At 39.3% G+C, this 24713-nt stretch overlaps 1 protein-coding gene across 4 annotated transcripts in view; it reads right to left on the reverse strand.

Annotated features, from left to right (window-relative positions):
- The window catches only part of NFKB1 (nuclear factor kappa B subunit 1), a 63242-nt gene that overhangs the window by 31014 nt on the left and 7515 nt on the right, over positions 1-24713 (reverse strand). For 2 of the 4 annotated variants that reach the window (XM_069855566.1, XM_069855565.1), the window contains exons 2-5: positions 19649-19695; positions 18488-18572; positions 8250-8290; positions 5600-5698 (exon numbers count right to left, since the gene is read on the reverse strand). In XM_069855566.1, coding sequence (XP_069711667.1) covers positions 5600-5698; positions 8250-8290; positions 18488-18572; positions 19649-19687 — 264 coding nt within the window. In that variant the 5' untranslated portion in view covers positions 19688-19695. The remainder of the gene's footprint in view (positions 1-5599; positions 5699-8249; positions 8291-18487; positions 18573-19648; positions 19696-24713) is intronic. The other 2 variants (XM_069855564.1, XM_069855563.1) reach the window with 1 other exon arrangement.

Genomic DNA, 24713 nt, shown 5'->3' on the forward strand with positions numbered 1-24713 from the left:
GTTCAAGACAATCCTTCATCAGCTGTAGAAACCACAATGAAACTGTAGGTAGGACTGCTGCACGTCAAGGACTTTCCAGCCTCTGAAAGCAGAACACACAAGTGCGGCAGTAACCAGATTGCTATCTCCCCCTGTTACTCAGCTCAGCATGATCTTTGTAGTCTCTCTCAGGGGAAAAAACAAGAGTTCTTAAAATGTAATACCTTATGTAGGTCATAAGGCATGGAAGGACTACTTTTGTCATCCAGTCTGATGTCCTATGCTGCAAAGGCTATAGAATGTCCCTGAACTGTTTCCTACCTATTTTTCTTATAGGCAGACTTTCCTACTTGATTTTGAGATGTGTAGGTTATTTCAGTGCCCAGTAAAATACCCTCGGTGGTTAAATATCCTTATGCACCCTAAATCAATCCTGAAATAATTTTTTCGTGTCCTTGAATCATTGACACCACAATTTCAGAATAACTCAACATTTATTTGGGCACTAAGATATACAAATAACTATTACCTTTTACATAACAACTTAAAAAACACTGTGAAAGGTATTAAAAGTTAGATAGCATGTTACAATGCTGTATATCTACAGAAACCTAAGAATTACGGTGTTGACACACAAACATACACTCAGCATAAGAGGGAGATAGCATGTAGGTGCTGTACTGCTCAAAATCAGAGCTGTGATCTGAAAAAAAATAGTTACTGAACTTCAAATTAAAGATAAGAGAGAAAAAAGAAAATAAGGAGTTCCTGGGAAGAGCATAGCTGTAATACTTGATTATATCCTGTACTGAAGCAGCATTCAATTGATCTAATCTGATAAAATGCTGCAGGCTCACATTTATCTGCTCTTTCTGTTTGAGAGAGACTTATCTGACAGATTAAAAGGACCCTGTGAACTTGAAATTGAGACAATTTCAAAACAAGAGTTGAAAGTTTTTTCAGTTATTTCACATCCTCCTGCAATCCAGATCCCAGTCAATTTTTTATCGTTTCTGGAACTTTACAAAAACTTTATAAGAATGCTTTCATACTTCAAAGATATTGTTTCCAGTTACTCTTACAAGCCAGTGAAACCAACTGGTCAATGACACAAAGCAAACGATGGAAAAAACCACGTCAAACCAACAAAGCCAGCAATAACAGAAATAGCTATTTCTCTTCCTAATCATTTGATTAAAGCAACTACAGCCCAAGCCCTGCCTGTCACAGACTGTGACCAGTGCTGTCCTCAATATGAGCATACAAAGAGTGCTCCACCAACGAGGCATCACCCTCTCCTTACAAACAGTGCGCTTTCACTGAGGAGTATAATTTCTTTTCTTGGTTGCTAGATTCAAGACAAAATATTCAGATGTAGTGCAGATCACTTAGGCAACTGAATATTTAGAGGTCTAAGAACAAACAATGTAAAGTAATTTAAATCAGTGGGAGCTGAAGATCTGACCCTCTGAATGTGAGGTCACTCTTATGCCAAAAATACGGAGTAGATGCTCTGCTTTGGGAGTCCAACTAAAGGGACTCCGTGCCTCCTATTTAGCCAAATTAACCATAACAGTAAAAGGCACAAATCTCACTGAATTTAGCTTTGGCTGAATTTGGTTCAGTAGTGGTTTTTAAGAGGGGTAAAGATTTATAACAAAAAGTCTGCTCATTCTTGTCCCATGTTTATTCCTTAATTCAGCTGTTAAATGCTTTTTCTCACTTGTAATCAGCGATTTATCGCTACGCTATTTAATTTCTATGGGAGGCAAAAAGCAAATATGCTGCTCCTTTCTTCATCAAGAAGGTTCATCAACAAAGTAACTTGACTTATTTTCCATAAATTCCCCTCTTGAACTTGTATGTGCCGAAATTCCCGGGAAATGTTTATCTCTAAATTGAGGTGTAATTTAGGATAGCTCCAGGATATAACTGGATGGGCAGTTCTCTTGTTTGGGTGCCTGGGTTCAGGGCTGCCTAACTGGTATGCAGCTTTGATGTGCAAGCTGAACTGCACAATGTCCAAACTTTTCGGCAGAGAAATGATGCTCAGAGAGACAGTGCTCATTAGCCTGGGCACACCTCTGAGCAATTGGTTACTCAGACTCCAGGCTGGAGCTGATTTACATCCAGCCCACAGAGAACAGGTAACTTGAGCCTGCAGCCACCCACTTAGATTTGCACCCAAGGAGATGAAAATTCAGGACATACCCTTCACACTACTAACTGCAGCAAACTCTTTTTACACCCAAACTAGATCAAGTGCTTCAGCATAAAACATGAGTATTACTACACTAAAATCAGTATGCAAGATCAGGACACACATGGTAAATACATAAAAAGGCTAGCGGAGATTTTCTGTACAAGTTGTCTCAGTTTTTGAAATATGTAAACCCAAGCAAATTATGAATAAAAGTTGTAGATAGTTAAGTAAGCTGGTGATAATATTAAACAATTCAGTTTTATTCTTTCTGCTTATACTACTGATTGTTTTTTTCCCAACAAAAAGCTAACGATGAATAAACAGCTTAGAAGCTCTGATTTTAACTGTTCTAGATAGTAAAATTTTCCAGCATTGTGTTACTTACACTAAGCAGATGAAAATGAAATTTAAACACAAAATCCTAGGTAGGTTTTTACTATAATCCTAAAACTTGTTACGAAACGTAACTTTGTTATAACGCGTTCAATATCCACAACTCTGCTCTCCATAACTACATGCAAAGTTACATAAAATCCTCTGAAAATGTAAGATGTTTTGTACATGCTATTAGGATCACTGCTATCAAAGATAGAGTTAAACGAAGGAATATAATTCTATAAACCATACAGACTAATCAATGTCATTTTTTTTATATCACAGAGAAATACTAATCCAGACTCCATTTGTCATGACTGTGATGTTAAAACAAGAGTTTTAAAATCCATTCCACCTTGCTGGCCAGTGCAGATTTGTCTTATGTGTAAAGACTGGCATTGTAAAATGATTACATAACTTGGGACCTACACCATCTTCTACTATATTATACAGGAGGTGGTTAAATATATAATTAACTACTAGAACATCTTACTTAGAGACACAGCAAAACATTCAGCACTTCAGCCTTGAAATGAAAGATACATCTTGGTTGTGTCCCAGCTCAGCTACAAATTAGGAAAAAAAAAACCAGGTGAAGCTGAATATTCCACATTATGCAAGATATCATAACAGACTAACGTGTTTTCCCTTGGCCTTTAATCCATGGTCCTACAAAAATGGAGCAGGGAGACTGCAACACATTTTTGTGTACTGAAAAAATTCATCATTACTGTCACAATAGGAAAGAGCAAAGCTAGTACATCTTTTGCCTGGGCTAGTAATTTTTCATAGGAGTTGTGCATACTGAAAACGTATGTTTTCAGAACATCCTGTGGCAGCTACCAGTAAATTACATCAGCTTTCTGTGCAGAGCTGGCCAAGCAGAAGAGAGATCCTGATGTAAGTTGTGCTGACCACACCATGGCAAAGGTTTAAAGACCTGTCACAAAACCTCCTTTTTACACCACAGCCAAAGCTATTGTGCTTTCACAACACTGCAATCAGCTAAGAGTTTTTATAGTGAAAGCCTTGGCATGAGAGTAAAAGAACCCTCACCAAATAAAAACTCAAAACCAAACAAAACCTCCCATTGCAACAAACTCCAGCATTCTTCAATTGTGCTCACCTCTGTTATGACAGGGTGAGTGCCCTTTGACAAAACACAGAAGAGACTTACAGGAAAAGGTGTGAAACACTTCTATCTTTACTGGCATCACTTGAATCAAGAACAGGCACTAACAAGCAATGGCCTTGAGGAATTTACTTGTTATGTTCCCTTGCCAGCCTCTCCCAGCAGGTGTTGCCACGCGGGGATTTGTACTAGAAAAAACCCAGATGCACACAGTAGAAAGAGAAGGAGGGAAAGGGACACACACGTGTTGGGGAAGCTTTGGATTAAATTGAAATCTGATGATCAGTGAAACCATAAGGTTTGATGGAAAGCCAAAGAACACTTTGCTTTCCAGTTTACGCATGGAGAAATTTCATTTTCTGTAGAACTCCACATGATCTATCTCCTCGTCATGCTAGCGTGTGACCCATCACACCTCTAAAAAGAATCATTTCTGTTATTAGCAATACAGATTGGATTGGAATCCAAAGGTCTGGCTTGATAGAGGTAAATTATTTCATATATGAACATACCAGTAAAATTTCATTCATCATTACTGTCACAATAGGAAAGAGCAAAGCTAGTAGATCTTTTGCCTGGGCTAGTAATTTTTTCATAAGAGTTGTGCAAGGCTACATGAAATCAGGTTTCCCAGCCTCTTCTCAACTAACACCCTGGGCTACCTCAACTAATGCAGATTATTTTCCGTTGAGTCATGCTCATACTGATTCATTATGAATACGCAACCATTTCAAACTCCAGTCCTTCTCAAGAACCACAGAACCACATGCATACTGCAGGCAAAGCTGAGCCTGACTGCTTGCCCCTCTTCCCTCCCCTTCTCTACCTGTAAAGGAGAGTAAGAGGTAACACTAGAATCAAAATACATTAACCCTCCTCTTCTCACAAGACAACCTGTAGTGCAATTGTTCAAAGTGCTAATGCAATACCCAAACTAAGACTTTCATTAAGTTAAAAAAATACTGAAAAGACATAGTGTATTTTTTCCTGACTTTCATGAAAAAAGAATTTGCTGCAAGAAGGATAGGCAAACACAGTTCTTCTCTAATTCTGGAACAATTAATAACCACTACTATAATTTTCATAACGTACTAGCACAGAATGTTTCTTTGGTTAACACAATTGGTATTTTTCCAGGGGAGAAAAGCCCTAAAAAATGTTCAGTGAGAACCAAAACATAATGTTGTGCCTATTAAAATGAGAAGTTTTTCCATTGATATTAAAAGAATTAAGACCTTAAGAATAGAATATCCTAGGGATATTGAATAAGGAATAGTATGAACAGAAAAAAAAAGGAAAGCTTGGTAAACAGCATCTTAGAGTAGAATACTGAACAGACTTGTGCTTTGCAGTATGCTAGAAGTGGAGTAATTGAGCAGCTCAGGTCTTGCTTTACACTAAAACTGAACCTCAAGGAAGTGCTCCACTACTCTGCACGAGGGCAGTGAGGTGGTAGGTGCAAGAAAGCCTACTGCTCAACTGCTGGCAGGTAAGTATGGTGCCAAATTAACTCTACAAATCTGAAGACACCTTCCTCAGACCGGATATCAGGACTAAATTTTTCACAGAAGGAAGGAGTCATCAGGCACTGGAACAAGCTGCCTAGGGAGGTGGTCAAGTCACCGTCCCTAGAGGCATTTAAAAGACGAGTAGACGAGGTGTTCAGGGACACGGTTTATTGGCAGATAGGAATGGTTGGACTAGATGACCCAAGAGGTCTTTTCCAACCTGGTGATTCTATGATTCTATTCTATGATTCTTCTCAAAATCAATTACATTTTGAAAGTTGGAAATGAAATATAGTCAGCCCTGAGTAATTTCATACAAATTATGTTGATACGCAGTAAGACCCTACACATATACATATGGCACTTGCATTCCATCTGTAAATCCAATAGTTTATTACTTACTTTCACCTGAGGGTATGATTTTTTGTTCTTTTCACTAGAAGCACCAGGAAGTCCACCATGTGAAGGTCCTTCGCATACGTATCGGAAACGAAATCCCCTCTGTGGTAATAAAGGAAAAGAAACTTGAATGCTGTTTAGAAACAAAACTTTTAAAAAAACCCCAAACACATGCACGAGCGAGCGTGCATGCACACAAAGAAGACTTGCCCAAACAGCCCGCAAACAGAAAACTTACAACTGTTCATCCCTAAAATGCTGTCTGGGTGCTGGTTGACAAAGCACCACTGAACTGTAACCCTGGAGAAAGTGTTCTATTCTCACCCTTACACACGGTAGCAACCTGAAATTGTTTTTTCAGTAAGTGAAGATATTTTGAAGCAGAGATCTATTTATACTCTCAAAACAGGATATAAATTACAAGACAGAGAAGGCAAGAGCAAATACTCTTTCCCTCATGACTGCCGCTAAGAAGAGAGAATTGAAGCCAATAAAATCAAGAAAGTACAAAGCAGCATAAAGAAAAGAACAAGGATGAATCAGAAAAGTTTCTTCCTTTCTTTCACAGCATGTTAAAGCTGTATCTCTGAGTGGAGTCCAGAAACAGCACTAAAGTTTCAGGGGACTTTGAACGGCTGGGTTTTCATCTCAGCTACATAAATACATGGCTAAATATATTTCAGAGAACTGCAGGATATTAGCAATTGCTCTAGAGTATAACTGTCCGTCTATTCCATTTTTATTTGTAAGATATAACAGCACCTTTACTTTACAGGCTAATCTATAAGGCACAAAAGATGCAACTCTTCAGCAAATTTATTTGGTAACTCTAACTCTATAATTTAGACCAGTAAATTGGCCAGTAACTTTGAATACTTTCAGATCTCCCCCCCAGTCCTGCATGTCCTGGAAAAATTCCCATTTTATATAGAGCTAACAGCATATGTTCAAACACTAAGTCTTGTATCCTTTGTCAAGAATCATTCAGCTTCTTTCTAATAGCTGACACCTCTGAACTTAAAGCCTGTATTAGCTGACAATAAACATGGTTAAAAAATTACTCTGAAATCATTAACTTCAGTACCTATCTCATTATAGCCTTTTCAGTTTAAAAACTTGCTTTCCAGGCAAATGGCAAGATCTGACTTGTATTCAGATACTGACCACACAATGTAACTCATCCTTAAGCACGTATTTGTGTTCCTACAGTGACAGGTGATAAGCTTGAACACAAGTTGTCTAAACAGCAAAGCAACCTCTGCAGTCACGATGCATAAGAAGACCCAGTCTCTCTTCACCTCTGTGCCTTTGGTCCAACAGAACCAGCAGTATTCTGTGTGGCTTTGTCCTGTTTATTGCCATTGCTATCCTAGCTGTGTTTTTACACACACAGTCTCACCATCACCAGGTGTCTCTTTGCTCTAAACATTATCACAAGCACAGCACTCTGCTGAAGGAGCACCCTCATTCCCCCGTTATAAAGCATTAACCAGATTGTCACATGGTTACTCCGCTCGAGAAGCTGCTTGCTGAGAAGTATGCATGGCAACGATAGTTTCTCCTTACTGCACACTGCAGGCTCCCCCATGCAAAGACATGGCCTGATTTGGGATGAACTAAAACAAGGAAGAGGAAGTGTATTCTTCCAAGAGTTCACAGTACACTGCTGTTTCACCTGTGACCATGAAGCGATCTGGAGAGATGCTTGAGCACAAAAATGACTTTAGTGTGTGGCTGAAAGAAATGTTTTCTACTGCCTTCTACAAGGAAGACTGGATTGCAGCATGCTTCTGCGCAACACCAAACAGAGGATGACACAGCTTTTAGTCGTGCTCTTTCCCTGTCTACTTAACAGCTCCACAAGGTAGGATTTTATGTAACTGATTGGGAGAGGCAGGAAAGAGGTCTGCATACTGTAAGAACTTAAGGAGGAATACCAGTAACTGTGGATGCCACTAGTCAAATGCAAACAATACCCTGGCATACTTCAGGGTGATCTCCATGCAGCAACCACTTTCTACATCAGATGCATGAAAATTAAGCAGTGCATTGGGATGACTTCCATACTGTCAAAGGAGCATAAGTGAGTGTTTGCTACATAGTTACAAAAGTTTCACTCAAGCATTTATCTTCATTTTTCTTGGGTTATTCAAACCAGCTAATTGTGACGAAAAGAATCTCAAAGGACAACAGAATTTCTTTACAATGACAAAGCACAAGTCAAAAGTTCCTGTGACTTGGCAACAGAATTCAATGTTTTCATTTTTTCTTTTATGTGCTTCAAGAAAGAAATTCTAAAAATCTTCCAATGCTTGGTTTAATAATTTACATATCAAAATACTGGGGTACTACAAGAGTGACTTCTAAGACCAAGAGTCTATACTTGGAGCAAGACATTTTTTAAACCTTTGGGGCTTTTTCTGTCTTATGACACTTCCAGAGAAACACAAAGATGAAAACAGAACAAAACAGGAAACAATTTAACTATAGAAGTGAGAGGAAAAACTGCTCATGGTTAAGTGAGCATGGTTTGTTATTAGAATTTAATCTGTCCAATACTGCTTTATTCTCATCTTAAGTCACAATTCTATTCAAAGTTGAATACAGCTACACAGATACCTTAAAGATTGTCAAAATGTAGTGTTCTTCTTACCTGTTTTGGCTGTTCTATGATTTGAAGATATGGTCCATCTGCTAACATAAAAGAAAGAAAAGTCATAATACAAATCATATTTATATTTCTATTACATGTAAGTTGCAGGGGTAAAACTGATGCCCTTGAATACCTTGAAACAAAAATTTTGAAAGCACCTAAGCGTCCTCAGAACTTAAATTTTAATAATTCAAAAACTCAATTTTGACTTAAGAGTGTCTTAATAGGCAACTCTGATTGCTCAGTTAAGATTCACAAGGGTGAGTAAGAACAAGATCCTCCCCTTGCCAATTACAAGCAGCCTGGCCTTCCTGAGCTAACGTTAACTTTTGTATTTAAACCCCCTGGGCTCTAAAGACTATATTCAACAAGCTTTTGGCCCTAAGGCTTCCTAACAGATAGGTGCTTTTGAAAGTCTAGAGACAGCCAATGGGAAGCTCTGAGGTATGGGAATATAGGAGGAATTTATGGGAATATAGGTCTCAACATGCCGTAACAGTCAGAACCGCTTTTAAAAAATACCCGGAATTGAGGAGACTAAACAATTCACATTCCTTTAATAGTTTCAGATACACCGTTCTGCTGTGCCTCTAACAACGCTGAACACGTTCTGTTTGACTGCAGACGCGGAGTCTGCAATGACATCCAGCTTTGAGTATGATGCCAATATATAGGAGTATGTTCTACTAAACGTCTATTTGCGTCTTTCAAAGAAAGCTTCCTGAAGCAACTTTCAGTCTTGCATCACTCCCTGAATGGCGGCTAGTTTGATATCATAAACCTCATTGAAAATTCACCAGTTTAAATAGCCTTTGAACTGACCCTAAATGCAATTAGAATTCTGTGCCACAACACTTAAGAACTCATCACTCAATCAAAGCTTTGCACCAACTCTGATTGTTTAGATTCTTTACTTGGAGAAGGAAATGTCTCTCTGTGGATGCCCGAGAAATACCTCTTAAAATGCAAGCCACTCTCAAGTCTGAAAATGATAGTTCCAAGAGGTATCATTTATTCCTTGCCTCTTGCCAAGCAGAGACAATTCAGATTTCAAAGCTAAAAATTCAGTTAGTATCAAAGCAGATCCCAAATGACAGCTTCATTGTGAATATCTACACAATATTTCACGAGCTGTATTCCTGTTCTAACTATGTATCTTCACTATACACTATTCAAAGTGTTAATGCTAAGGAATCAAGGAAGCTCACTGGGACACATGAAACCTCCAAACTGGACAAGCCACAGTGGGCCTGATCACCTGGTTGTCCTGTAAGTGCCACGTGATGGCACTCAAGATTATATGCTCCCTCTCTGACACAGAGGTCAGGCTGACAGGCCTGTAGTTCTCCAGATTCCCCTTCCAGCCCTTCCTGCAGATGGGCATCACATTTGCTGATCTTCAGTTAAGCGGGACCTTCCCGGGTAGCCCGGACTGCTGATACATGATGGGGAGTGGGCTGGGTGCCCAGAGAACAACTGGTCTTACTATTAAAGACTGAGGTGAAGAAGGCATTAAGTACCTCAGCCTTTTCCTCATGTTTAAACGCATCCTTCTTGGCTCCTTGATACAGCTTCACTTTAACAAAAAAAGACCTTCATGTCTTTAGTCAGCACAGGTCTTAACTGAACATGCTTCTTTCAGAATGTAAGTCCACACTAACAGATGGAACTAGTGGTTTGCTGTTGAAGTTACCTGACTCAGCAACTGAATTAGCTTCATGTGAAAGTTATATTGCAAATGTTAGTCACAACAATTTGACACGTAAAGATTCTTTATCTTCCCAAGTCCAACACTCCTCCTATGAAAAAGTAAGCACTGCTACAATTAAAATCTTTAAGTCATGCAAAAAATTTCCTTGAGACCATATACACATCATCTTACATTAGATACTATAAAAACCAGTTTGGACTACAGAAACTGTAAAAGACAGAGTAATATTTAGCTTCGGAGTGGTTCTATGTTTCAGTTTTTGTCTGTAACATGGAGCCAAGATGAGTTGAGTTGGGTTTAAGCACTTGATCAACACTGAAATTCAAGACCTCTTGTTCATAGACCTCTAACACTCCTCAGGCTTTAGGCATCTAAAAATTTATACTTCAGCAATCCAGACGCCTTGTATCTTCTGGGCACTGGCAGAAATAATACACCTAAAATACAACTGTGTATTTCACCTTTCAACTAAGCCTCCAGGCCAGGATCTGCCACGTAATTGTTCTTTGGCTGTTCTCCCCATAGGAACATACATTTTCAAGGAACATACGTTGTGTTAGTATTAGCACAAAATACTACTGCTTTCTCTTTAACATTAGCCAGAAAAGGAAGCACTCTTTTATCCAGTAGCTAAATAGGTGCAGCAGGATGCAGCAGACCCAGGTTCCAACTTCTCCTCAGCTTGAGGAAATTGAGACTCCTAAGACAGGGGTATACACTGTATTAGCATATTAGAAACCTCAAGGGGAATTCTTTGTACCGCTAAAATGCTTTCACTTTGTACAGCACTTGTGAAAACTCAGGAAAATGGAAAACTTATGATCGTGGTTTTTATGCTTCCTTGGAAAAAAAATTATAAAAAGCACACAAACATACTAAAAAATCTAAATATCTCACATACTAATGCACACATGTGCAAAGCATTCAATACTGTCCCGTACGACATCCTTGTCAAAGGCTTTACATTAGTCCAGACAGATCACATCCATTACTTTTCCCGTGTCCACTGGTCCACTGATGTAGTTACCCCATCATAGAAAGTCACTAGGTTGGTCAGGCAGGATTTGACCCTGGTGAATCCATACTGGCTGCCACTAATCACCTCTATGTACTTCATGTGCTTTAGCATAACTTCTAGGAGGATCTGTTGTCACTGATGAGTTCACTTGCATTGGTGACCATCAGGTCCATTACTGCATCCCCTCAAGTAGGGGTGTCTTTTGCCTGGGTTAAGAAATTGTTCTTCAATGCACTCTAGGAGTCTCCTGTATTGCCTACAGCTTGCTGTGCTAGTTTTCCAGTGTACAATAGGGTGGCTGAAGTCCTCCAGTAGAAGGAGAGCTTGTAAGTGTAAAGCCTCCTGTAGCTAGAGGAAGGCAGCTTTATCGGTAGGCTCCCCTTGATCAGGTAGCCTGTAGTATACACCAACCACAAAGTTCTTTTTGTTGTGTCTGTCTTTTATTCTGACTCACAAGCTTTCAACCTGTTTGTGGCTATTCTTCAGAGGCAGTTCTTCACACTCTATCCATTTCTTCATATAGAGGAAAACACCTCCACCCCTCTTTTGCAGCCTGTCCCTTCTGAACAGCCTGTAGTCATCGATAGCCACACTCCAGTCATGGGATTTGTCCCACGAACTTTCTGTAACAGCAATCAGAACTTTCTGTAACAGCAATCAGACCATAGCTTTCTAGCAGCAGCGTAGCTTCCAAATCCTCTTTGTTACCCAAGCTTCATGCTTTTGTATAGAGGCACTTCAGCCGGGCTGTTGGCCGCATCGCCTTCTTAGGGGAAGACCCTTTATTTCCCTCAAGGTGTCCTGTGGAAGTTTCCTTGCTGGCTCCTACTACCCAAGGACCCCTAGCTCATCTCTGAAAGACTTCAACTGTGCTGCAGCGTCCCCAGCATGCCACAGGGCAACAGGTGGAGGGTCCATACCAGCACCCTGTCCCTCTAACCATTGTGTGTCCTCCTGCAGCTTGTCATAGGCAAGCTTGATATTACCCCTCTACCACTTCACATCTAGTTTAAAGCCCTATCAATGAGCCCTGCAAGCTCCTGTGCAAAGACCCTCCTTCTCCTTTGAGAATGGTGGCTCCCATTTGATGGCTGTAAGCCTGGTGCCATCCTGTTGTCAAAAACCTGAAAGTTACAATGACACCAGCCATGGAACCATGTATTAATAGACTGGGTCTGTCTGTTCCTTCCAGTGTCACTGTCCATAACCGGAAGGAGGGATTTAAAAATCAAATGGACCCCAGATTCCCTCACTAGCCGTCCCAAGGCCGTGAAGTCTCTTTTTGAGCACCCTTGGGCTACGTACTTCAGCTTCATCACTTCCCCCGTAACAAGTAGTAGTATGAGAACCGCACCAGACTGGAGAGATTCCTAGTGATATCCCTTACCTGGGATTTCTGCTGGGAGGGAGCAGACTTCCCTGTGCTTGACATATTGGACCCTCTGCTCCCCTCAGCAGGGAGTCTCCTATAACTATGACTCGCCTTTTCTTCCTTCTGGTTGTTGTAGTAATATGGGGTATGCGTTGTTCTGGCCTTGGCTACTCTTCTTTTATAGATGGATCAGCACTCACATTGTCCTCTGACTGGTCCTCTACAGCTAAAGCCTTGTTTATTATGGAGAGGCACCCAGGGAGGTATGGTCAAGGAGGGTGCTTGTTTGCTGCCCCATTGGTGGACTTACTTCAACTCACTACCTCCCTTTAAGTCCCTGTCTACATCTTGGTGGGGGTAGGAGACTGATTCCCTTTGATCACGGGCTCTTTCCAGAGGTTGCCTCCGTTCATATTTCAGAGAGCTCAGGGAATGGTTCCACCAGTCTATCTCTTGCTCAGACTCTGATGCTCCTTAGCCTGTCTACTTCCCCTCACAGCTTTGCTACCAGGCTGTGGAGATAGCCCACCTGCTCGCACCTTACACAACTGTTTCACGTGCACTGAACCACAAATGCCTTTGTGGTTCTAGCTGCAGTTTTGCCACTTACAGGAAGGGTCCCCCAGTGTGATTGTCCATTCTGGAGCCCTTCACATTGGCCGCTACCCAAAGGGAGGACATGGATCTGTTTGAGCAAGTCCAGAGGAAGGCTACAAAGATGATCAGAGGGCTGAAGCACCTTCCATACAAGGACAGGCTGAGAGAGTTGGGGTTGTTCAGCCTAAAGAAAAGAAGGCTCTGGGGAGAACTTATAGCAGCCTTCCAGTACTTAAAGGAGGCCTACAGGAATGTTGGGGAGGGGCTCTTTATCAGAGAGAGCAGTGATAGGATGAGGGGTAATAGTTTAAGTTGAAAGAGGGAAGATTTAGATAAGATATTAGGAAGAAATTTTTTACTGTGAGGGTGGTGAGGTGCTGGCACAGGTTGCCCAGAGAAGTTGTGGACTTCCCACCCCTGGAGGTGTTCAAGGCCAGGCTGGATGAGGCTTTGAGCAACCTAGTCTAGCAGAAGGTGTCTCTGCCCATGGCAGGGGCGGTTGGAACTAGATAACCTCTAAGGTCTTCCAACCCAAACCATCTGATGATTCTATGATAATATTCAGAAAGCGTGAAAAAGGTGCAGTGTAAACGTACAAAGGCAAATTAGATAAGTATTAACATTAATCCAAATTATATAAATCATATACCAATCCATTTAAAACAAGGTTTTGTGAGGTCTTATTTTAACCTTTGGGTTTTGTGACTAAACATTTCTTTTTTACAATGACTAAGCAACTCTCCAGTATAGCATCTGAACCAGACCTGAGTAAAAGTATAGAGAAGGCACTGTAATGCTAAGTACTTAATTACATCTGTGATGCTATTTGAAAATACAGCAGCAATCCTCAAGGGAACTTCCAAGCAAAGTGGCATGTTGTTCTGACTATAAAGAGGATTTTACTTAGTCAAAGGTCTCATACAGCTGCCTTCACTAAATTCTGAATACTTTCCAGAAGTACATTAGACAGACAGTCTAATATTGGCTCTATGTGGTTTCTTCTTTCTCTCTTTCATCCTTTCCCATGGGGAAAAGAAAAGATGTTTAGTGTTTTGCACAGGGAAGTTTTTAATATTGTGTTTCTATTAGTAGGCATGTCTGGTCTAAGCAGACAGTAGGAACCTGAAGATGTACACCTTGTAAGAGGAACTAATAAGGACGAGACTTGTGATGATCTTTTGCACCTCTGTTCTAGGCTGGAAAGTTTCTTTCTTCAAGTTCTTGTTTAACAAACAACCCCCTTTTAAATGTTAAACAACCACAAGAAGGAACACGACTTAATGCACAGCTCAAGTTCTACTTGAGAGGCTGAAGCAGTACACAGTCATGGAGCTGGCTTCTACAAAGGGATGACGCTCACGGCTGCCAACAGCCAAGTTTTGACATGAGGACTACTCATGATTTACCTGGCACTGCTGCAGTCAAGAGGGTTAAGAACTACAAATAAAACACACACTCCTCCAGCCTGGAGGGGATTTGGTGCAGACTGCCACATTCTGGGTATGCTTAAGTGCTTCCTTTTCTGTCTTCTCGCCTCAGTTGCCACAGACCAGCTCGCATCCCACTGCCTCCCCTCCAGCCTGAGTCACAGTCCCACTTCCCTACATCCTCTTCAACTGCAACGTTTCTTCATTTTCCTTCCTGACTGAGTCAGAGGCCCTCCTGCACCTTGACACTCCCACCACTTACATTTTTTCTTCCTCTTGACAGACTTCACCCTGCATACACACCTCCAAAAGGAGCACTCATCTTAAGCTCCTTCTTGGTTCCTTCTTCCCAAAGTCACAAAGGTCAGTGAGGTTGGTGAGATATCCCTGCACGCCTGGCAGCACCATAGAATAAATGGAGTCCTTTACCTAACAGCTCACCAGTACCTGAAACCATTCAACTTAACCTGCAAATAGATGTGTTCAAGCCACCCCCTCACCTCCTCTCTCTCACTGGGTCCCCAAAACAGGCATCTTGCCCTTGTAGTTGTGTGCTGGTTTGCTCTGTGCACATGGACAAAAAAGCTCATAGCCTCTAGGATCTGATTGTTAAATCCAACACCGACCCTCTTGTGTCCATCCTGGCAGTGGTATCTGGCTTCTAAAAGCTTAGGCTCTTTCCTTCAGGCTTATTGTAGCATTTGTACATCCTCCCCCAGCAGAGGTTCAGATGCAGAGCAACATGCTCTCACACCTCAGCTCTGTAGTGCTCAAAGTATGATGTTTCTAACAAGCAGCATACAGGCTTTGCTTAACCTCTCTCTTCCCTCACTTCACCCTTCCACAAGCACAGGAGACCTAGAAAAAAGTACCAAAAGCAGCATGCAAGTCTGCTCATGCTTCCCACTGCTATAGGACAGGGAAAACAAACACTTTTTTCTAGTGGTGGTCAGGCTTTCTTGAATCTCTTCCCAATATTCTCTCTCTCTGAAAAATTATGAAATAAAGCTTTTTCTAAATGCCTTCGTTTTCCCTATACGCCCTTCTCATTTCTCAACAGCAAGCATTACAGAGGGTTGGGGCACAGGACATTAAAGAAATATCAGAAAACTGTGATTCTAGCAACCTCCAGACAACACTGTTCAGCTGCTGATGGCCCTGCTTCAACTTCAGAGGCTTAGTCCAACTGCAATAAAAAACACACAACACCTCAATGCCAACAGCTAGTTAGACCAAAGCCCCTAAAATCCAAAACAAATAACCAGTTCCCTAAACCATCTCTAACTGGCACAACAGACTGCTACACCACATGGTTGTAAATGGCCTTGTATAATCAGGAGAAAGTAAGAAACACCCAAAATTATAAAACCCTTTGCTCAGAGCTCTGTTTCCTATCCAATTTAAAGTATCGCTTTGTTCTTCCACTACACACTGGACATCACACTGATGCATATCTGTTTTCATGCAGCCTAAATATGTGCCATGGATAATGCTCCCTCCATCTCCAACAACACCGAGGATTACAACTCTCAAAGGCAGGACACATCCCAACAAGCCTGACTTTGTGACATACTGCCCTTGCTGCTGGTGGTGTCCTGCAGTTTGCGCAGGCACACAAAGAGACTACTTATGTTTCTAGACTTAAATGTAGAACTTGAACCACATAACTAACTATTCACTCTAGCTTTAGAGCCAATATAACCATGTCTGACTTCTACTTAAAACTGATATATGCGAGATAAGAAAAGGAGCGAGTGAAGACATTTAAGCGCCAATAACGTCATCAAGAAAACCCTTGTCCTGACATCGCAAAGGTTTTCTACTATTACTGTAAACATTAACATAACGGCAGAACACCTGTCATCAGAAAGTCCCCAAACTCCCCAGCTATTTGTCGATTCAGCTATGTTGGCATGATACGGCAATCCATGGTTATATATTAAGCCTGCCTGCCAATGTAATGTCTGACGTTGTGCTTTTATGAACGCACAAACTGAAAGATGCAGGCACCGCATCAAATCATGAGCAACAATTAATGTCTTTGGTTCTTCTCGTTTAAATCATGCACATGTTCTAGAGGGAAATCCTTTTCAGAACACTTATTTCACCCTCTCCATATCTCAGCTTGAAAAACTTCTGGAAAATCCCGCATGAATTTTTAACTGGCCTCACTGTGTAGAAAGAAATCATTACTTCTTGCCTGGAAACAATTAAAACATACCATGTACATTATTATATTACTTTACAACTGAAAGGGCTAGCCCACAGCAACAACACACCACAGTTTCAAGCAGGGGAGGAACTAACCATTATAGTATACTATTGAAAAAACAAAATCACTATGCAACAGGTGGCATTGAAATAAACTTATTCTAAAACTTACAACTAACTTTTTATTTATGATAATCTGAAATCCATGATTCTTTATTAAATCCCATTTTGGACACAGGGAACTTGTCACACCCATAGTACAGCACTAGACAAGCACAGTGCCATTAAAAAATCAGGCATTTTCTAAGCAATTTTGCAAATTAAGAATAGATTTAGCATGGTAAGAGCTTTCTGTGACTCCAGAAGTCAGTGAATTCTTGACTGTTTTCTAGTTTAGGCAGGACATAGATGTCTGAAAATCAGTTTTATATAGCTGAATAATTTGTATGGAATGAATCTATCATGAGGAGTACAGAATAAGCTTAAAAGGTACATGCAAGAGACATCGTTACGGGGAAATCAAAATTCCAATGACCTTATTTGTTCCACAGAAACTCTGTGAGAACAGTACAAAAAAAAAGCCCAGTATACAACACACAGGCCTTTTAATCGTACACAGATGAATCTTACTGAACAATTTTATCTACCCTAATAAAAGCACACTGCAAACAAATGATTGCAACATTAATTTGTTGGATGCTTGTTCATATTTGTCAAGAGCTATGCTCATCAGAACATTTTATCTTGAAACAAAATTATCTGTACCATATGTTTCTTGATCTTTTCTCACTACTATTAAGAAAACTGAACTGTTGTTTAAACTAGGAAATACTAAAACAGTAAGCATGCTTCAATATTTATTTTCAAATAGTATTTACTATTACTTTACAGTAGAATTTTACCTATGAAGTAAAAAGCTAATTGCTTATTTCATTTTACCCTTCACACCTTCACTGCTAGCAAGTGTATCAAGTATTTCAAACAAAAGTGATTTGCATCTTCAACAAAAGATGCCATCAGCAATACGGAAGTTACCAGCTACATCCTCATACAACCACGTCAAACAGATCGGTAACAGAAAATTGTCATGTTAAAAAGACGTTAAGAGCTATATTGGAGATATATTGTTAGAAATATACATTAAGACAAAGCTCATACACTTTAATAAATTTATCTCCTTCTTCCTTTTGTGTTAGCTATTCTAATAAACTAAGCAGGAGAAACAGTTACCTAAATTCAAGCAAGAAATAATACTTATAAAGAAATTGAATAAGCAAAATCAGACCAGGGGTGATCAAGCAGCTCATACTGGCTGAGATATAACACATTTCTATTCCTGTTCTGGAATAGAACAGTTATTCCTGTTCTGGAACCATATTGGAGGAAGTGCATAACAGACTTTTGCAGAACACTGTTTGCTTATTCTGAACTTTCAAACTAGTGTCATTATTCAGGAAATTGCCAGGTACCTTTAATACCAGACTGCTACTTCACAGGAAACAAACACGTCACTGACAAGGAAAAACAGATTTGAATGATACAGGAAGTTGAATACCTTCTACATTTTATTAGTGAAAACCAAGCATCTTAAGAGTTATTATAACAAATGAAATAGCATCCAAAAAAAAAAAAGAGTACACATTGCACTCTGCAAACTGGCAGTACAAACATATGGGTCACTGAAGATGCAAAATTAGAAAAAAAACCCAAAATAATTTATATAAACTGTCACTCAAGGCTCTTTGGTCAAGAGCGTCATAAAAAGTCTCATTGACAACTTTGGGATCCCGTAATTTGAAACGCAAGACTGAATAAAAAAAGACTCCAAAAAGAATGTCACAAATGAACAAACTGAAAAAAAACAAAGCAGGACAACAGCACAATCATAGCAACAGTTCCTACCTGTTCGTAGTGGCAAATCTGAAGTGATGTAATTTGTATTATTAAATAATGCATTCATTCCCATGAACTGATCCATTGTAAACATCTATATTGAAAGAAAATATACTCTTCATTACTAAATACATACATAATATCCTAAAGCATCTATCAGCAAGGAATTTCAAAGTTCTCTGCAAATATTGAGACTGGAAACACCCCTGAGGTGCAGTATGTAAACATTTTACATCCGTTCCATTTTTTTCTGGCAACAGCAGTGCAAGCAAAACTGACAGTACTGACCAAGTTTCACCACTATCATGACACTGCAATAAGTTCAGCACACCTTCTAAGCACACGTTTTGGCAATCAATTCTGAAAATCTGACCCTAGATGTCTCGCCCAAGGCCTTGTAGAGTTTTCATTTCCACTTCTGTGATTAAACCTGCCAGACTACATTCCTTCTGTAAATATATTTACAAGCACTAATGCAAGAAAACAGTATATACAGGTTGAAGTTTGTTTTTTTTTTTGAACACTGACATGTCTTAACTCACTGTACTTGTCGTCTTGTCACGTATAAATCTACCTACTTCCAAAGGTGAACAAGCACAAAGGATTAAATAAATACAAATGACCTGTTCTTCACTCTAACTTTTCACTCAAGCACCAATCTCACAATTCAAATGAATCACAAAATGACCTAATAAGATTAATAAGATCAGGAAGAGCCTTCTGAAGATTCGTGTGAGTGAAGGAACGTTTTAGTCAGCAGTGTCAACTCAAACTTAACAAAAAATGACACAAAGGGGCCTTTTCGGGCATAAGGGGCTTTGTTTGCAGATGACGTACAATGCCCACCACAGAAAAAAATTCAGAGCAAGTGTCACAGGCAGGCAGGTCACAAAACCGAGTATTTTTTCAACTGCCTCTTTCAGCAGACCTAGATTTCCTTTTCATTTCAGCCATTTCACTAGTGGCAGGGCACTTTAGAGGTGACATAAAAAACACCTGAGAGAAAAAGAAAAAAGCCTAGATTTCCCCAAATCTTGTTTCTGCCAATAGCTGGAATGCTTTTATATCTCTGTGTTGTCAAGCCTAGGAAATGACAGGACAATACAAGAGGAAGCCAAAACAGAGAACTAGGAGAGAACAGAGATATTGAAAATACACAAATTCACTTACTTGGGAGTCAGACATAATATAGGAATCTTCTCCTGCCATTTTAAGTCCTGAAACACAAAAACACGATCAGAACTCTTTTTTTTTTCCCCTCCAATATAAAGCAATAAAGAAACTTGAAAAATGTTAAGAGCTAAAAGCGCCATCTCTGGTTCTTTTTATTTTACTCATAATGTTAATGATTTCGAAAATACTCCTAAAATTCCTCAGTATTTGAAAGGGGCAGGCTAAAGCCAAGATAGGCTACAACTAGGATTTTCCACTGTCTGCTGCCAAGCAGCTAATAATTACAGTCAAAGTCTTTAAGTCAGAATTTATTAAGATCAGGAATGAATTTCTTTCTGCTTTTGCTCTGACTATTCTACTATTAGGAGTTTAGGCACAATCATTATCATAGTTTAGCAAAAAGAGTACTCTGCATTTTTATTCAAGATTTGTGAGCATTCATGAATGCCAACTGATTTTCTTGTGAACTAAATGCAAGATAAAGATGCCCAAGAAAGAATATCCAATATGTTTTGTTTAAATAAAAACAGAAGTCAAACACTGACTACGGACACCTTTTTTTCCAGACATCCACAAGTTCTTGGCATCCATGACAACTCAGGGCTGACAATAATTATGGATGTAAAACATACTTAGTCCTCCCTCCCAGGCCTAAATATATGCTGAACACTGGGAAAGCTTAGCCTGGCTTAGTTTTCCTGAGGCCAATAGCAGAGCCTGGAAATTTTCTTAGGAATTTGTTAAGGTCCATTACAAAAGATTAGTGTAATTTCCTTTCATGTAGAGACTATTGAAAGAATTACAATTTCACTTAATCTTGATCTTACTAGAAACTGCTCTCCAGGGGAACATCTGAAAATAACTGTAGTGATTATTTCCAAAGACTCAGGTCTGCATGCAAGCAGACACTAAGTAAGGTTAATAACTAACAGAAGATAGAAACATGTCACTGGCCCTCATATTCCATCACAATAAACATGAACCATGTTTTCCAGCAAAGCAAAGTGAACTGTGAAAAACCTACTGCATTATGAAAGAGAGTAGGACAAGCATCAGCAAACCAGTAAAGAAAAACTGAGTCATTGTGTATCTTCTACAGGAGCTAGAAAGAAAAGTATCTAAAAGAAAATTGGAATACCCTAATACTTCATTTTGACAGAGGCTCCACTCAGCTTGCTATCAAGCTCCAAAGACAACACATAGCCACCCACCTCAAACAAGTAGAAAATGAATGAAAATTTTAAATGGAGAAATGCAGACACTTAATACACAGATAACTTCCAGGAAAAAGAGGTCCATGAGGATAAAATTCTTTTTCACCCAGAAAACAGAAATACTCCTTTTTAGAGTGAAAAATTTACTGGATAACACTGAATTTTAGTATTTGAGCACATATTGAATAACTGCTCATAAGATTTCAGTCAAAAAATAACAACAGATGTAATAAGCAGCCACAGTCACCCATGCTGTACTTCATCATGTAACACATCAGGATTTCAGCAATATAAAAAATACCAATCATTAAGACTATCTCACAGGCATATTCTGCAAAGCATTATTTTAGTCCATAATTTGCTACTGTTATTATCAATCTTTATCAAGAAAAGCAAACCTACAAGGCATAACAAAACCTTCAGCTTACAATGTACTTTACTAAGATGTTTGTATTTCACATTGTGTTCCATACAAACTTCATCATCAATTAATATGTTATGGAAATCACTGAAATAACTGTAACTTAGTTTTTGGCAAACACTTTCCAGTTAAATGTGTAACTATTACAGAAAATAACCTGACAACCTCAACAGCCAACATTTTTTTAGGAAGCATCAGAAAATACCCACCCTGCTGATGCACACTGATTAGGTAACCGTGAGTGCAAATGCCAGACTTCTACATAAACAGAATGAAAACTGGTCTTAAAAGTCTTGGTTTATAATCTCTTGCATTTAATCACTTGCTATTTAATGAGTCACCTATTGCAAAATTATGTTCCAATACACCTTAAGTACCCAGACTTGAGTAAATATGCTTGTTCTTAAAAAAAAATGGATTCTGAGGAGCTAATATGATTAGCATCTGCCCACTTGCCTGTTTGCTAAATGTATACTTTTTGCAAAACTTTTGAACAAAGCATTTCACAGCTTTTTCCATAAGCCTAATATGATAAATTTAACAGCACATTCTATATTCTTTGTCCTATTCTCGTTTCTCAGCCTGCATCACTCTCACTCCAGCAGAACTCTGTGAGAGAAGGGCAGTTCTCACACCTGCTATGCTTCCTGGTCACATTTACAATACTACAATATGTGACTCAACAAAGCAAAAAAATTAAACCGCAAAGGCAGCATTTCTGACAACTTTTCCTTTAAAGTACACTGATATAAAAATTACAATCCGTGAGGAAATAAAACCTACGCCCATCTGAACCAGTCTTTCAATTTCACCCGATCAAAATGGTCATGTCTGGCTTTTTGGCTGATGCCGTGAACTATGGCATAAAAGCACAACGGCAACCATTAAAGATGAATGTTAAACTCAAGCAGCAAAATAACCACCCACATACTGCCCAGTTACTGTAGGTATGTACTACTGAGTTTCTAACCAAGTATTAAACACAATCTCTCCTGCACAAGAAGCACAGGTATCTTGTACTTGAAATCCTTCCTATTCAATAGTCAGCTGTAGTGTTTGGGGGAAAGGTTAAAGACGTTCTCTCTGGCTTGGATGCTAGGCTAGTTCATCATAAACAGGATGATTTAGATATGCCTTTGTGTATGTAAACTGACACCTGATTGCCTTTTCAGGACTTAGACAAAAATTAACCCAGCAGTTTTAAATGACCCCTCTAAACACTAAAAACACTCTCAGTTTCACTATATGTTTTGTCCTCTTTCAAAGTCAAACAACTGACAAAATTGTTCCAGGAGTCCTACCTCCAAAACAGAATTTGTTTGCTCAGGATTTGTTTAGTCAACAAATCCCTAAGCTTCCTTTTCTTACAAGAAAATTGGGGCAGATCCAGAGAGTCAACATGATTTAAAAAACCAAAAAGACGCTGGTAGAAAAACAGACCCTCCTAGCAATAATTGTACGACTTTTAATCAGCTGCTCCTCTTATTGCTTGAGTTTCTAAGCACCTTTCCTCCATGCATTAAGTGGTAAGATTAGCATCTACCATGAGCAGCTTTGTTCATGATCTCCTCACAGCTGTATTCTGGGGCAGAGACTGTTTTTATCCAAGCTGTATTTGCTGCTGTATGCATCTTAGAGGTCAAAACCATCTCTCTCCCATTTCAAGACAACTGGGATCAAAACTATTTTGTGGAAGTTGATTTTACCACATATGCTTGCTTCCCACAAACTCTGATTCCCATAAACTGTATGGCATATTTGCATCTACAATAAAAAAAATACCCCTACACCTGCAGACCACAATCAACCGCAACAGTCTATGACAACCCTGGAGATCATCTGAAGTCTTTCAGATAACGAGGCACAGGAAACTAAACATTTCAACTGACAGTATTTTTTTGTTTGAAAATTCAAAGGTGGGTGAAAAAACATCATTTCACTCCCAGTGCATTGGGAAAATTACAATCCAGCTAAACTTGTCCAAAACCACACAGCTGTGCCTACCAAGGTACTAGAAATGTGTATGTGTGTGCATATACAAATGTATGCAGTATTCCTTTCTCCCCACAACAGGTCAGCTACCATTGTGAAAGAGGTTAAAAAAAAAAGGAGAAAAAGAACTAGGAAGATCCATGTACATGTAAATGCACATTTATGGAAGATGGTGAGGTAGCACCAACCAATCAAGAAAACATAACAGCAGTTATTTTGCATCACTACTCCTCCTTAATAACAAAAAAATACCAGGTACAAGTAGGCACAGCAGGAAGAACAACTTCATTTGTTCTATTCTGAGTATTTATTTTAAAGTTTAAAAAAAATCAGACATTTATAATGGAAACAACATAACACATAGTACCAGATGGGGGGGGGGGGGCGGGGGGGGAGTCAAAATACGACATATGCTACCTTTCCCAGACTTTCTAAGAGAGACATGGTAAGTAGGTCTCTACATTTAATCCATTGTCTTTGAATATAAATGTATTTCTTTAAATATCAATTTGGAGACATGAAGGATGAACATCACCAACCTCTTTATCCCACAAAGATCTGCCTCATCATAAGAGAGAGTGATGCCTGGTGGAAACTAGCAGCCACCCATCTCTCTCAAACTTTCTGTACTTTAAGCCAACAAAACAAAAGCACAAAAACTGACGTGACAGGATGCCCATTACAACCTCAGAAAAGGAAGGCAAAAGTCTAACATAACAGTATCTGCCTGCTGCTGTATTTTAAAATACAAAGAAGCAACACATCCTTTCTAAAACTTGTCCATTATTTTTTAATTAGTTCAGTATAAAGACTGAGTTAAGGACAGATGAATACTCTATGGAAGGTTTGATTATAGCACAGATCACTTTAACAGGATGGAAGTTCTGTAGGTTCTATTTCTAGGTTCTATGCCAACTAAGGCATATTCTGTAAAAGGTACACGTGTTTCTGAGTAACGATTTTTATTATCCAGAGCTAATTATACTTGTGAATTTGAATCAGTCTGATGGCTTAAATAAATGTCTATGTTGAAGAACATACATCTCTTATTTTGAGATGTTTTACATTAACCTCTTTTCACCTTTCAAGACTGGGATTCAGGAAGCAAACCTCAAAAGACAAGAAACTCGACTACTACAGCTGACTTGATAAATTGAAAGGACAGTTCTTCCTGCAAGTTTTCTAACAGATTGTTTTTTGTCTTTAACTTGGCTTTCAATGGAATTTCCCTGCTAAAAATAAACATCTTTAAATGGACACTGAATGAAAGTAATGAAATTCACTGTGATTACACTCTTAGCCTGTTTATTTTGTGTATTAAAAATTGACAGAAATAAGGATGAAAGAGAGGCAAAAGGCACTGGAGTTCTACATGTTTTATTTTAAGTGTATTTTTGCTACACCAGGGCTACAAAACAGGGCAGACTGTCCTGTT

This window comes from Phaenicophaeus curvirostris, chromosome 4 (assembly GCF_032191515.1).
Source record: "Phaenicophaeus curvirostris isolate KB17595 chromosome 4, BPBGC_Pcur_1.0, whole genome shotgun sequence".
In the NCBI taxonomy this organism is placed as follows: domain Eukaryota; kingdom Metazoa; phylum Chordata; class Aves; order Cuculiformes; family Cuculidae; genus Phaenicophaeus; species Phaenicophaeus curvirostris.